The sequence below is a fragment of the Megascapheus bottae genome, chromosome X, assembly GCF_031878675.1.
Source record: "Megascapheus bottae isolate mThoBot1 chromosome X, mThoBot2.hap1, whole genome shotgun sequence".
NCBI classification, from domain to species: domain Eukaryota; kingdom Metazoa; phylum Chordata; class Mammalia; order Rodentia; family Geomyidae; genus Megascapheus; species Megascapheus bottae.
Window position 1 is genome coordinate 47244743 of NC_143547.1, and position 16567 is coordinate 47261309.

The 16567-nt window shown below is 41.7% G+C and overlaps 1 protein-coding gene across 1 annotated transcript; it reads right to left on the minus strand.

Moving 5' to 3' along the window:
- Positions 1 to 13114: 13114 nt before the first annotated feature.
- LOC150041009 (germ cell-less protein-like 1) lies at positions 13115 to 14281 on the minus strand. Its single transcript, XM_090327113.1, has one exon. It carries the CDS (start codon positions 14279 to 14281, stop codon positions 13115 to 13117), a length of 1167 nt encoding a protein of 388 aa, XP_090183239.1.
- Between the last annotated feature and the right edge of the window lie 2286 nt (positions 14282 to 16567).

Consider the following 16567-nt stretch of genomic DNA (forward strand, 5'->3'; position numbering starts at 1 on the left):
AAATGCAGCCCTGTACTTCTGGCCGAAATCAGGGGTGCACTCCGCCCTAGTACAGAAAATAAAAAAGAACGCGGATAGCAACCTGGAAACAGCCGGGAACTGGAGGGCAGACCAGGGAGTGCTGAGCTCACACTCTGAGAACCAGAAATGCGTGGCTCTGCCCTACTGTGGAAACTCCCAGAGCGCAGGTCCTCAGCTGGGCACTGCCCTTGGGAACAGGGCTGGAAAACTAGCAGTTTGGCTAGCTGAGACCTTGGTGCAAAGGTCCGCCCTACTGCAGAAACTCCCTCAGCTGGGCTCCGCCCCTGGGAACAAGGCCAGCCAAGTTGCAGTTGGGCTGAGACCTAGGTGCACAACTGCACACAGCCTTTGGGAACTTGTGGACACATCAGCAAAATCTGAAAGCTCAGACAAAGTCAGCAATGGAACTAATTGGGCTGAGAACCACACGTATACACAAATACTCAGAACAACCAGCCCCAAACCAAGTAAAGACCACCTACTGACCACAGAGCAAACTCCCCCAATGCAGAAATCACAGCGACAAATCACGAAATACATAATCAAAGTCCCATACAAATCCCAAAGGAAACAAGAGTGAAGGGATGAGAGAGAAGTCACCATCCAAAGAAATGACACCTGAAGAGACTCAAGACATGACTCTGTTCAAGGAGCTGAATGCAGACATGATTAAAAGGATTAAAGCAGAACTCCAAAAACAATTCCAGGAATATAAGCAGGAAATCACCAAAGAGTTCCTTGATTTCAAAAGAGAAGTGGAGCCAAAAATAGTCAAACCTTACACTTCCCTAGATGGAAAGATGAATACCCTCAGAGCAGACATGATGGGCTCAATGTCCACAATGCAAACTAAAATGGAAGCGCTAAGCAACAGATTGACTGAGATGGAGAATAGGATATCAGGAACGGAAGATAAAACACAAGAGGTGGAACAGAGTCATCAGTATGGAGAAACCTGTCAGAATTCACCAAAGAGATGTCCAAGAATTGGCAGATGCAGACAAGAAATCTAATCTCCATATAATAGGAATTGATGAAGGGGAGGAGTTTCAAACAAAGGGAATGCAACACTTCTCCAAGACTGTATCAGAGAACTTCCCTAACCTCAAAAGGGAAAATTTTGCTTTCATTAGAGAAGCCTTCAGGACCCCAAACAAACAGGATCCCAGAAGGAACTGAATTAGACCTGAATACTAAGGACCTGATCTTAAATGCCACAAAAACAAAGAGCTATACTACAATGGGAAAATATTAGAATCACTGAAGACCTCTCCATGCAAACACTGAATACAAGAAAAGTTTGGAAAAATATCATTCATTCTCTAAAGACCAACAACTGCCAACCCAGACTGATATATCCAGCAAAACTAGCATTTACATTAGAGGAAGAAACAAGAATATTTCACTCCAAAGTGAAGCTATATGAATATATGCACACTAAACCAGCATCACAAAAATATTAATCAAGAATAAAGTGCAGAACAGCAAGAACTCCCACCAAGAAGCTATCACCTATAAATCAGTAAACACAAAGGGGGAAAAACAGAGGGAGAGAGAAACACAGAAGGAAAAGTAAATAATGACAAAGGACACTAACCACTTCTCCATAATTTCCCTAAATGTGAACGGGCTGAACAATACAATCAAAAGAACAGCAGATCGGATTAAGAAACAAGACCCATCAATATGCTGTCTCCAAGAGACCCACCTCACTTCCAAAGACAGACACAAACTCCAAGTGAAGGGATGGACACGAATTTTCCACTCCAAAGCACTGTGCAAAAAAGCAGGACTAGCAATCTTAAATCTCTGACAAAATTAACTTCTCAGTAAAATCAGTACATAAAGATAAAGGTGGCCACTACATATTAGTAAAGGGGACAACTCATAACCAGAATATTACAGCTATAAACATTTACTCCCCCAACACGGGAGCACCTAAGTATGTTGAGCAAACTCAGAGTTACAGAACAAGATAGACTCAAATGCAGTCATACTGGGAGACTTCAATATGCCACTCTCACCAAAAGGTAGATCAGCTCAACAGAAGCAAAGACACCTATGACTAAAAGGACACCATAGCTCAGCTGGGCTTAACAGATATACAGAGTTTTCCACCCAACAGCAAAACTTTACACATTTTTCTCAGCACCACATGGAACATACTCCAAAATAGATCATATAATTGTTCACACAGAAAACTTAAGCAGATACAAAAGGACTGATATAATCCCCTGCATTCTGATCACAGTGGAATCAGACTAGTTTTGAACAACATAGTAAAGGGTAAAAAAGCATTCAAATACTTGGAAGCTGAACAAAACACTTCTGAATAACCCCTGAGTTACGGAACAAATCAAAGAAATTCAAAACTTTCTTGAATGTAATGGCAATTAAGATATATCAAAAAGGAACTTATGAGATACAGCAAAAGCAGTTTTAAGGGGCAAATTTATTGCACTAGGAGCCCATATTAAAATAACCTAAAGAAGATATTGAAGCACCTAGAGGAGCAAGGAAAAGTTAATTTTAAAACAACTAGAAGGACAGAAATAACAAAAATGAAACTGGAAGTATCAGACATTGAAACAAGATCTACCATACATAAAATTAATAAATCAAAAAGTTGGTCTTTGAAAGAGTCAACAAAATTGACAGACCCCTGGCAAGATTAATCAAAAAAAGGAGAGGAAAGACTCAAACAAACAAGATCAAAGATCCTACAGGAAAAATCACAACTGATATTCAAGAAATTCAATCCATTATGAATAAATACTTTCAGGGCCTATATTCAAAGAAACAGGAAAATTTAGAAGAAATGGATGATTTCTTAAATACATATAGGCTACCCACATTGAACCAAGAAAAGATAAGCCAACTGAAAAAAAAAAAACAAAAACAATTTCATACAATGAGATAGCAGAAGTAATCAGGGAAGTGCCAATCAAAAAGAGCCCAGGTCCAGATGGTTTCACTGTGGAATTCTACAAGACTTTTAAGGGTGAATTAATACCTATACTCTTGAAACCCTTCCAAGAAATAGAAGCAGAAGGAGCCATACAAAACTCATTTTATAAAGCTAATATCACACTCATCCCCAAATCAGAGAAAATATTAGCCAACAGAATCGAGAAATAAATTTTAAAAATTATACACTACAGTCAAGTAGGCTGCATAACACAGATGCGAGACTGGTTTAACATTCGCAAATCAATTAATGTAATACATCATATCAATAGAGCTAAGGATAAGAATCATATGATAATTTCTCTGGATGCGGAGAAGGCATTTGACAAAATACAACATCCATTCATGTTGAAAGCACTAGTAAAAATGGGAATAGGAGGTACATTCCTTAAAGTAATTAAAGCCCATAATGTTTTTTAACTTTTTTTGACATTTTATTTTTTTCCATATATTTTGTATTGTACTTAATAGAAGAGTTACATTATATTTGCCAGATAGAAGGTACATTAATTCACATACATTGATACCCTTTCTCATGTCTTGTCCCCATTTCCCTCCCGCCACCCCTCATCCTGTTTTCCGCCCTTCCCTATCCAATTTCAAATAACCAAATACAAATATATCCAATATATCAGATAACAAAGTAAGATACTGTAACAATATGAGATAATCAAGGGATAGCAAAAGAGATGAGAGATAACATAGTACGTTAAGGACAACAATCACTCATTATATGGCTTTTGTTTCTATATCCCAGAGGTCCTTTCATTTAGCATCATACTATTAAAGCCCATAATGTTTTATTTCATAAATTAATATGCTTCTATGACATACAAACCCTTAGCCTAATTGTGATTAAGTTCTAAATACTAAGTCCCAGTGATTGTAAATAGAGATTCCCTCCTTGAACACTTGTATGTTAAACTTGTCATTTAAAATATGATGTAAAAATCAATGTTAATGAATTCTTTTAAAAAAATAAATAATTAAAGCCATGTATGACAAATCTACAGGCAGTATCATACTAAATGGAGAAAGACTAGAACCATTTACCTTAAAATCAGGAACTAGACAGGGATGCCCCTTCTCTCCACTTCTCTTTAATATAGTGCTGGAATCCTTAGCCAGAGCAATAAGGCAAGAGAAAGACATCAAAGGGATCCACATAGGGAAAGAAGAAATTAAACTATCCCTATTCACAGATGACATGATCTTATACTTGAACAACACAATAAACTCCACTCCCAAACTCCTAGAATTAATAAACCACTTTAGCAAAGTGGCAAGATACAAAATTAACCTGCAAAAGTCAATAGCCTTCTTGTACGCCAACAATACACAAACAGAAGGTGAAATTAAGAAAATGATCCCATCTGCAATAGCCCCTAAAAGAATAAAAAATTTAGGAATTAACCAAAGATGTAAAGGAATTATTTGATGAAAACTATAAAACTATAAAGTGGATCACAGGAAATGGGAAGACATCCCGTGCTCATGGGTAGAAAAAAAGCCACACAGTGAAAATGGCCATACTGCCAAAATTCATATACAAAAATGCTATGTGATTTGCAATTTCCACATAAAGGGTAATCAAAACAGACAAGGAAGACCCAAATTTATCAATGTAGCAAAAGTCACCTAGCTCATTAAAACTGACCTGGTGGGTTTTATTGACTTAGCTCTATAATCAGAGCCCTTAACTTTAAGATAATTATTCTGCTTGCTTATGTGCATGTGTGTGTGTATGTGTGTGTGTGTGTGTGTGTGTGTGTGTGTGTGTGTGTGTTATGCACTATCCCTGAGTGTTTTTTTTCTCAAGGCCACTGCCCTGCCACTTGAGCCACAGCTCCCCTTCTGGCCTTTTGGTGATTAATTGGAACTTTTCCTGCCTGCGCTGACTTGGAACCCTGATCCTCAGATCTCAGCCTTTCGAGTATCTAGATTTACTGACATGATGGAACTGACTATGCCTTCTTTTTTTGCCCATCCTATATGAACTCAGAGCCTAAGCACTGTCCTTGGGCTTTCTTCAAGGCTAGTGCTCTACCACTTGAGCCACAGCACCACTTCCAGCGTTTCTATGTATGTGGTACCGAGGAATCGAACCCAGGTCTTGCCAGTGTATGCTAGGCAAGCACTCTACCACTAGGCCAAACTCCAGGCCCCTGTATTCTACTTTTTTAAATGACTTATATTTCAGTTAGTCACTGTGCCTTCATCAGTCTTAAATGCTATTGCCCAGACAATGTTATATCAGAGCATTTAATAATGCATCCTACAACAAAAAGGAGTAGGAAAGATTGATCCATGCTCAATGACAGAATATATTCTCTAAGTTCCTCATCAGGAAAACCTCAGCAATAGTAAAAATTTATCATATCATGGGTAAATATTTCTGTATCAAGAGTTGTTTTGTTAATTAATTTTCAATTAATCCAGAAACTGGCCTTCTATTCATTGTAAAGTCTCAGTATTGTTTAAAGTGTTCATAAACTCACAGCTGGGCTGGGAGTATGCCTTGGTGGTAGAGTACTTGCTTAGTATGCATGAAGCCCTGGGTTCAATTACTCAGTACCACATAAACAGAAAAGGCAAGAAGTGATGCTGTGGCTGAAGTGGTAGAGTGTTAACCTTGAGAACAGAAAGTCTCAGGGATAGCCCACAGGACTTGAGTTCAAGCCCCAGGATCGTCCAAACAAAAGAAAAAAAAAACTACCCTCACAGCTGTAACATGGTATTTTCACTGTACACTAAGAAATGATACTCTCATCAAACACAAATTTTAGGCAATTGTTTTGACAGCAAAATAATATGAGATAAAAAGAAGGAACATTTGTAACTTTTCCAAACCAGAGACAAATGCTAGATCACTCTGCAATTTACAATATAGCTCTTCAGTAACTACCATAAATGACTGCTAGTTTTTGTTGTTATTGGTGGTAGTTAGTTGCTCAGTTTGTTGGTTAGCTGACTGGCTTTTAATAATTACAGACTTAGTCTCCTTGTAATCTTACTCCTCGAGGATAAAAGGTTCTTTGAGATGCTGGATTAGTGGATTACCTTCTCTTCCTGATAGAAATAATATAGATAAAAAGCCTTGCTTCTCAGTATGGCAATTCTCAAGAGACTAAACATAGAGCTCCCCTATGACCCAGCAATCCCACTCCTTAGCATTTACCCAAATGTCCAGAAACAAGGGCATACTAAAGCTATGAGCAAAACGATGTTCATTACAGCATTATTTACCATAGCTAAGACATGGGACCAACCCAGATTTTCTCAGTAGATGAATGGCTAAAGAACAAGGGGTACTTACACACAATGGAATTCTATGCTGCTATCAGGAAGAATGATATCACCCCATCTGTAAGGAAATGGAAAAGCTTGGAAAAAGTCATACTGAAGTAATTCAGATCCAAAGGAACATAGGCTCCATGGATTCCCTCATTTTGTAATAATTAGTACACATCTAGGATTCTCCTAGGAGAGGATCACATATGGCCATATAGGATGAGACTAGCAAAATAAACTCTAGGATATGGAAACAAGAGCTTTATCTTTGTGATTGATGTTCTTAATGTACTATGTGAAGTTATTTCTTTTCTCTTTTTTTTCCCTTATGGTTAAACTCATGTGGTTACCGTATCTGATTTTGTTACCTCATACACTGTATATATTTATTTATTTATTTGAAATAGGGAAGGGAAGGGGGAAAATAAGATGATTGGGAGGGGTGGGGAGAGGGAAAGGGAGACAAAAACATGAGATGGGGTATCAATTTTTGAGAAGTAATGTATCCACTACCTAATGAACATAACTTTAACCCCTTTGGGTCTGGCTTACTTCATTTAAAATGATTTTTGCAAAGTCTTGGAAAAGACTTTTATGTGTGTGTGGGGGGGGGGGGGGGGTTATGGGGCGTGAACTCTGGGCCTGGGTGCTGTCCCTGAGATCTTCAGCTCAAGGCAAGGCTACTGCCCTACCCCTTGAGCCACAACCCCATTTCCCATTGTCTAGTGATTGATTGGAGATATGAGTCTCACAATCTTTAGTGCCCAGGGTGTTTTGAACTGTGATCCTCAGATCTGAGCCTCCTGAGTAGCTAGGATTACAGGCGTGAGCCACTACACCCAGCAAGAACTTTTTTTTTTGCCAGTCCTGGGTTTGAGCTCAGGGCCTGAGCACTGTCCTTGGACTTTCTCAAGGCTAGAGCTCTACCACTTGAGCCTCAGCACCACTTCCGCCTTTTTTCTATGTATGTGGTACCAAGGAATCAAACCCGGGTCTTCATGCATTCTAGGCAAGCACTTTAACCACTAGGCCAAATTCCCGGCCCCCAGCAAGAACTTTTTTAAAAGAAAAAAAATAACTTTTTATTCAAAAAACAAAAAAATGCAAATATTGGAATCTGTAAACGTAATTCACAATCTCTTCCCTCTAGCACTGATTCAAACATGTCAAGTAATTTGGGGTTTTTTTAGAGTCCATTTTCCATCCATTCTTTTTCTGCCTGTGACACAGGACATCAGATTCCCAGTGAACCAGGCGCCACCTGCTGTAGGAGCACTGACTTTCCACAGGTGTGGCTGTGGAAAGGCAGGAGCAGAAACAACCAGCAAGCCAGAGTCCTCTCAGGCCCAGTCCAAAAACATGTGCCCCTAGTCTTGCCAACTGACTCCAACATCTTCCTGCTTTATACTTTCATCACTTCCTTAGCAAGCCTTTATGTTAACAAAAGATTAACAAGGAGATTGTCTCATAGAACTGAGGGGCTATGCTAAAAAAAAGAAATCAGAAAGATTACGTTCAAACAGGTGCTTGTGGGATAGCTATAGGATCCCTGCTGCTTGCCACCTGTGCTTTAGCATGTACACACTCAGTGATGCAAGCAGTCAGGACCCAGAGGGCACCTGGCCCCTCCCGCCTGGAGCAAGTGGGGCGTGTCTCAGGACACCATTGGCTGATGGTTGCATTCAGGGACATCCCTATTTGATGACATGGCGGCGGCCGCTCAATCTGTATTTAGCGAGCACGTTTTGTAAAATAAAGTTAGATCTGCACTGAGAGTCTGGTCTCTGGAGTCTGTGTTCCCAGGATTATTCGTGGGCTCTGCCACCATCTTACCCACCTCCTGGACATCCTAGAAGGACCCCAGCAACCAGCGCCCAGATGTGGGGCACGACTAGCGGTAAGTGGACCTCTTCAAGCAATTATGTGGAAAGGGATCTTGGAGAGCAGGCACCTTCACTTTTCTGATCGAAAGCTTGAGCAATTTAATGGAACTGTTCTGTCTCTCTGCCTGTGGGGGATTGCAGGAAGGATACGGGATGAGTCCACATGGGAAAGGGTAGCCCAGCAGGGTCAGAATTTCTTCCCCATCATGGCCGCCATTCTGAGTTGCCTCCGGAGTTCAGCCACCTTGGGCTCTGGCGCCGGTCTCCAAAACCAGGGCCCCCCTTGGAAGAATGCTGCGCTGCCCTAGTAAATAAAGGCACGGCCTCACCCACGATGGCTGTGGCACCCGTAGATAAGGGACGGACCACTGACACTTGCCAACCCGCCCCTGTAGATAAAGGCATGGGCCAGCAAATTTATCCATCTCTGATTGATTTCAAGCTCAAAAAGTGCACTGGGGCCTAAAACAGAGGACGGTCAAGGGATGCCTTGACCCCTTCTAGGGTTCTTGTCGATAACAGGGCACAGTCTGAGAGGACCTGTGGGTTCAAGTCCCACCGGCAAGACATGTCTAAATCTAAATAAGCTGTTCTGTGAGAATATTCATCTGAGTTCATGTTTTTGTGTTGTGTATCTTACCCAGCCCAATTTTCTTGTTGTTTTATTTTCCCTCTTGCTTGAGAATGGCCTCTGCTGGTCGGCTACCAGGGAATGGAGATCTCCACTGGGGAGGCGCCCCCTGAGTTCAGGGCCCCATGATCTTTTCTGTCACTCTGATAGTTTAAAGCCAGGCATGCCATCAAAAGTTTGGGGGTTACTTAAAAGTCTCTGCTTCTCTGTCTTGTCCATGTTATGTTTTTCCTTGGGTTTTTTCTCTTGTCCTGTTTTGTCTTTGAAATTGGGTACCAGTCCTAAATATGGATCTTTGTGGTGTGTGTGTGTGTGTGTGTGTGTGTGTGTGTGTGTGCGCGCGCGCGCGCGCGCACGCGCGTGCATTTTTGTTATCTATTTGAATCTCTTGAAAACTTCAGAAAATGAATGGCCAATATTAATTTTGCGCACTTTTAGATGTTTGAGTGTGAATATGTGAATGCGTGTGAGTGAACATGTTAGAGATTATACTTGTATACACGTATACAAGTTTATACTTGAAACTAACATACAAAAAAGGGGTAGTTGGTTAAATCTAAGTCTAAACTCCAAGCAAAGTCAAATAACTCATGGGATTATTATATTGTTTTAAAGAGAAACTACTTTAAAATCTAGTATTGTAATGCATAGAACTGTTTACATTGTAAACATTCCATTCTGTTTAGCAAAAAGGCATCAGGGAACTTGGAATTTATTTCCTTGAGTTTAAATTTGAAAATAAGTATCAGAAATTTAAATGCGAATTTATCAGTTTCAAAAACCTTGCCTATCTGTTTTTTAGAAAGGACAGGGCTTCATCCTGCCTCTCCCTTGCAGACTGGAAATCTGATGGTAAAGTGGATAATGTGATTAGTATTTCTTAAACTTGCCCCCTAAAATGTATTAAATTGGCATAAAGCGTTTTTGAAAGAGCAAAAAGGAAAATTAGGGCTAACAAAACGTTGTTTTTAACAGTCTCTAGCAGCTAGCCCTTGTAAGATTGTTTGTAAGTTTTCAGTGGGCACACAGAAAAGAACAGCAGATCCTTTTCAGATGTAAATGTGGCCCTTACCAAGTTCCAGGTAAGATTATGCTTAGAGTATAGTTTGTAAGTATCCCTTACTAATGCCTGTGTTACTGGGCAGGAACTTGTCAGTGTAATAGTGGGTAGTTAAAACCTAAGGTTGTCAAAAATTATGGGTAGTTTACAATCCTAATTTTGCTCTAAGCCCTAACTGAGCAGCTTTTGGGTTGACACCAGCCACAAATTCAGGAAAGAAGCTTGTGAACCTCACGCTGTGTGCCTATCAATCTGTAAAATAGGCTAATCTTTTAGAATCCCTGGCCAAGTATAGAGACAATGCCCCTGAGTCAGCTTGAAGAAGTTACAGAAAATGGATCTTTGCCCAGATTCCACTCCTGGGACTTTAGCTAGCCTACTCTTGGCCATAGGCCCCCTTAAAAAACAAATTAAAATGGGGGGATACAGGTACCTAAGGCATTAGGCCTCAAGGTAAGCTTGTTGATGCTTTATTTACATTGAACTTTTAAATTTCAAATCTAAAGGATTTTCCCCTGCTTATAAGCATTAGGGTACCATGCTACCTCACCCAACCCCCCTGCCCCTTGTCTGAACACCTGGCAAGAGCCAGCCCCTCTGTTAACAATGGGGCGAGGGTTTGATTCATGTGTGCCATTATAATGAGACATGGACTGGGAACCCTATGAGGTTGGCCCCAGCCCTCACCAGGATGTACAGGTGTAGACCAGAGGATAGAAGGGTTTCCTTTGTGGACATTAGCCATCTCCCCTACTTAAAATCTCCATTTGGGTCTGCCAACCCTGCAGGTGAATTGCCTGAAGATCTAGGGTGACAGTCAGTGACGGGTAAGATCCCCAGAGGGGGACAACCTAAGACAGGCACATTCTCAAGTAAGGCAAGCACCTGCTAAATAAGGGGGAGATGTGAGCACGTCACATCAGGAAAATGGAAACCTATGCTGTAGAAAAGGAGGCCTAACTCGTGGCCCAGTGCTCACCTCCTGGTCTTAGGACCACACCTGGCTGAGATGGTGCCTGCTGCTTGATTGGAAAGCATGGTTGTGGTTTGTGACATAAAGTAAGGCCACCTCTGGGATAAGCCCCGAACCCTTCCACCCTCTAGGACAGCACATGATTCCCCTTCTTTGCATAACTGCTAACTCTCAAGTTTCAAGAGCAGGCAATCTATAAGTTCCTGCTACCACAAAATGGCCTCTCGGCGACACCGCAGCCAGTCGCAGCCAGCTAACCTGATTCCTGCCTCCACCTTTGTGACCTCACCAGTATGGCCCAGGACACCAACCTATCCTGAAAAACCGCTCTGGATGACTGCTCTGCCGGATATGGATGCCACAGACACTGCCTCCACACTCTCCTCAAAGCTACCTCATCCTATGTCTACCCCGGCATGGGAACCAGAAAAAACACATTTTTGTTTGCAACAACACATTTTTGTTTGCAACAATTACAACAACAGCTGTTTGCAACTTTCAACATAACACATTTCATTTACAAAAGAGTTCGCAATATTTAACAGCATTGCATCAAAAATTATGCACAGTAAAAATAACCAACAATGAGCAAAACAGAAAGGGATGGTAGAAACCATACATCTGCTTTTCACTTTGTAGAAAAGACTTTCAAATTGTGTAAGGAGGAAAAAAATACATGAAAACTCAAAATATAATTTGCTGAACATCAAAGGGTGCCATTTAATTGGGAAAATAAGTATGAACATGTAAGAAAAGTAACAGTTTCACCTAAGGAAATGTTCATAAAGTGTATTATTTTCAACTAACATAAAAGATTTTTACATTTTTCCAAAGTATATATTTCAGATTTGTAGCACTCTAAACAGAGTTGTCAGTCATTTAACATTCCATAGCCACAATAGTCAATGAAATAAAAACAAGTGCATCATCTGGGATACAAGTAATTTCAAACTAACCTATTCTAATCCTGACTAGTGTGTCTCTCCATTTTGGAATTAAACATCTTCCAATTTACATTGTGGATTACCAGACTGAAACATCTCTCCAACACAACAATGTGAAGTACTTCATACTGTAATCCCTGAGAAAGCCATTATATTCCAAAGGGAAGGGTGCCAGTTCTGTTCTTTAATAACAATGTCCAAAAAGAAATGTACTCATTGCCATAAGTATGTAACTAACCCCTCTGTACATCACCCTGACAAAAATATTACATTAAAATATAAATAAACAGGAGGAGCAAATATAATCTACTTAAAACTGTATTCAAAAAAATATTTTTTGGGGGGAAGGGAAATGGGGACCAAGACATGTGAAAGGGTATCAATGTATGGGAATTAATGCACCATCTATCTGGCAAATATCATGTAACCCTTCTATTAATTACAATAAAAATATATGAAAAAAATATTTTTTCAGTAATGTAAAGGAAACCCATGGCATTGCATATACTAGGCCAATCTTCTACACTAAGTTGCAATCCTATCCCCTATATACAATTGAACATCAAATATATCTACAGAGAAAAAGAGCATCAGTTGGCTTCATTTTACATAGATAACTCATGACTAAATGCCTGAGAGGAAAAAAAACTCATAAAATAAAACTATTTTCAACCACTATACCACCTACCTGGGAGTTAAATACAAATGAAACAAAGTTACAACAAAAATAATATTGGGCAAAAAGACCCATAAATGTAAATATTACCTATTTGGTTTAGAAGAAAATTAAGTACTGTACTCAGTGGCAGAAAATGAGGAAAAATGGAGAAATGGTGGATACATGGTGGTAAGGATGGTAGTGGGAATGCATGAGGCAGGGAGACATTAAAATGAGAAATTAAGGAAAAGGTCAACTGAAAAATCAAAATGCACAAAATCAAATTATACCATCAACATTCACTTCGAAATACTACAGGAAATGCATGAAGTTTTTTTAAAAAGTATTTTCAGTAAGAGTAGTAGAACCTTTAACATAAGCTCACAATTTATCTTTCATCAGTTAGTGTCTGTCTTCTAAGCGGTGATACACAGGTTGATAGGTGGAAATCATTAACAGCTCAATTGCATTTTGGAGGTGTCTGGTGAGCTTTAAAACTATGCTTCTGGTCCCTCCACCTCTGTAGACACTCTTGAACTGTACAGGCTATATTGCAACAAAGCTTCAGACAGAGTGGATCATCAAAGGTGGATAAATGCAGCTGGTCTCAAAGAGGCAGGTAGAGTCTTGAACATACTTGAAAGCCCAGGAATCCAGGAAAGACCTGCTCAGTTCCCTGTTCTGTTTCAGGAGTCTTCCCTCTGGGCAGGGCCGCTCTCTCCAGGGATGTACAAGAAGTTACATGACACATATATGGGGAAGACCAAATCTTGGTTTTCTAGGTTCACTACCTCTAGTTCTTCATTCGTTTTCAGGCAAAGCACTCTATATCCTGTGTTCTTTCTGAAAATGACTCTTCCAGCCCTGTCCAAGCAGACAAGGCGCAGACGGAATGCAACTTTTCTCTGCCAGAGTAGGCTGACCCCAAATCCACCGCTATCGTTTAATGCACTGCGACGAAATACAATGCGCCGGTTGGTGTAGCACACCACCAGGTCCCAGGCAAAGCCAAAACCAGCCCACCTCCAGACGCATTGCTCATCTCTGCGGAGCAGGCTTCCACATCGCATGCTGTGCCCCTCTATTTCGGGTAATCGGATTTCACCAGTCCTAGGATCCCTGGTCTGCTGAGCCTGGAGGAGTATCAGCCACTGCTCTTTGTACATGTGGGCCACCCATGTGGCGGGGATCAGTGCATCCTGCTCAATGACTTGTGCAGAAGACAGCTCAGAGATTATGTAGGCAAGCCGAAGCTGCTGGAACACTGGCACGAAGGTTCTGCCTTCCTCGGTGTCTAGGAAACAGGAGGCTCCTGAAGACTCTGTCCTCCACGTAGCGACCCACAAGTCAACATCAGTCTGCAATGATCTTTGGGGACCCACCCATGTGGGATGCAGCTGTAAGAACATCCACCTTTTCAGCATATTGTATACGTCTATCTCCACTCCAATCACCAAGAGCTCCGAACAGGAAATGAGCTCTACCATCAGCTCCACAGGGATTTCTAGCAATAGTTCAGTACTACGCTGGATCAACAGGTTATCCAACAGCCACTGACGGCAAATGGCCCTGAGATTCTGGAGACCGTAGTTCTCAGCAGAGTAGTAGTAGCTGCACACAGTCGTGGCGCCGAGTGTCTCCCTCATGACCTCTTCACACTGATGAATTAGATCATCCAACTGCAGCATGCTGGCCGTGGCCAAGATGGAAATGACGCGGTTAGGCGGGATGACTGCGACACCCTGGTACAAGGAGCCCAAAACGTCCTGCAGGGACTCGGGATTAATGTTCTCGTCCGGCATCTGCATGTCTATAGTGTCCATGCTGGACTCCCGCCAGGCACCGCTGAACATGCTAGCAAAGTACCCTGACTGGCACAGATAGGCCCTGTGCAAGTTCCACTCCAGTCCAAGTGCCCTGATCTGTATGTCACTGCCCTCACCTCTCAGGAACAGCGCGTTGTAAACGGTCTCGCCTTTGGCCTTCGCATACTTCCGGCGAGGCGATCTTCCGCTCGGGCTTCCGGGACAGGCCTTCCGCTTGCGGCCGCCATGACTGGTGGCGACGGGGCCCGCTTCACTTTCTCTCTCCTCTTGTACCACTGCCGCTTCTGCCGCCTGTTCTTCTCTCGGGGCCCCGGGTTCATCTGGCGCGTTACGCGCCCAAAGCCACCGGATTCGGCTGCCCAGCGCGCCCATAGCTCCTCTCTCAGGGACGTGAGCACGACGCACTCACTTTCGTGGCTCCCTTGCCCGAACTGGCTTCCGGGGCCAAAGGGCAGCCCCGGGGGCTGATGGGAACAGCTTGAATCTTCGTCTACGTCATCAGGGGGCGACTGTGAGCCGAGCCATGGCCGCTCCACGTCACATTGCTGGACAATGGCTGGTGACACCACCACGCCCAGAGGGCAAGCTATGACAGTCCCCAACCACACCCACTTCAACCACGCCTGGCAACAGCTAGTGCCCTTACCAAGGAGGACATGCCGTCTCTCCTTAGCCCACAATCCTGCTAGACAATGGCTGATGATGTCACCAAGGAGTAGGACGAATAGACATAGAAGGAGCGGCTTTGGCTTGGGGGATACTGACCTAAGATCAACTTGCAGGAGAAAGAGTTGAAAGTTATACGACAGGAAAGGAAGAAATCATGTTAGGCCTGTCTTCAGATGGCGTGATTCTATGTATAAAAGACCCATCCCCTCCCCATTTTTAGTCCTCACTTAAAAACACAAATGTCAGCAATACATCAGAGTGCAAATCTAGCATACAACTCTTAACAGATAACCAACAAAGAATTAATTTGCTGAAAAAGACAATCTCACTCACAAAAGCCTTCAAGGAAGAGTGAAATCCTGACAAATAAACCTATGTAGGAGGGGGGGGAATCATTTTCTCCACACAAAGAAAGTGAGGATGTTGTTAGAAGATGGAGAGACTTCCAATGTTTATGGATCAACTGACTTAGTATTGCAGAAATGGCTGTAGTACTGAGTGCAATATCCACACTGAATGAAATTCCCATAAAATTTTCCAATAACAATTATGGAAACAGTACAAAAATAATCTCCAATTCTACCCACTTTTACCACTAGCTCTGCAATAGCTACTGTCTTCCAAATAGAAAGATAACCTGAATTTCCTTGGCAAAATGTGTTGGTGTAAAGGTAACATAAGAATTCAAGCAGCTTACAAATACATCTCGTTAACTTGCTAAAAAGAAATCAGGAAATGATTCCATTTACAAAACCTGTAAAGAAGAATGAACTGCTGACAATCCTTACCTGTGACTTAACAGATCTGTTTAATGAAAACCACAAAATGCCTTTATAGTTTTATAAAATTATAAAACACAAGGAAATTGAGAAAGTCATTAAAAGTTAGAGATCTCACAGGTTCATTGCTCAGTTGACTTAACATTGCTAAATGGCTACATTATTGAAAGCAATGTATACACACAATACAATCCCATGATTCGAATAACAGTTGCCAAAGAAATAGGAAATATGAATCACAAAATTAATTTAAAAATCCATAAAACTTCACAAGAGGCTAAAAACTATAAACTTACTTTCTGTACATATATAAATAAAATAATGAAAATTATTGAGATAATCTTGGGTAAAGAAGAGGCTGGATGAGGGAGAGGGATTTATGAGATAAGTCTGATCAAAGTATATCATATGTATGTTTGGATATATCAAAATGAATAACCCCTGAGCCGGGAGTTTGGCCTAGTGGTAGAGTGCTTGCCTAGCATGCAGGAAGACCCAAGTTCGAGTTCTCTGTACCACATACATAGAAAAAAAGCTGAAAGTGGTGCTGAGGCTCAAGTAGTAGAGCTCTAGACTTGAAAAAGTCCAATGACAGTGCTAAGGCCCTGAGCCTAAGCCCAAGATTGGCAAAAGAAAAATGAATATCTCGGGGGCTGGGAGCATGGCCTGGTGGTAGAGTGCTGGTGACATGCATGAAGCACATCCACAGGTGGGCCCTGCTCCTGGGAGCCTGGTGAACAAGCCAGCAACAGCTGTGCTATCTAGTTGAAACCCAGATGTACACACAGACAACTGTGCCACTGCTGGGGACCAGTGGGTGTGCCAGCGAAAGGCAGTGTGCCCATGTTGGAAACAAGCTGTACAC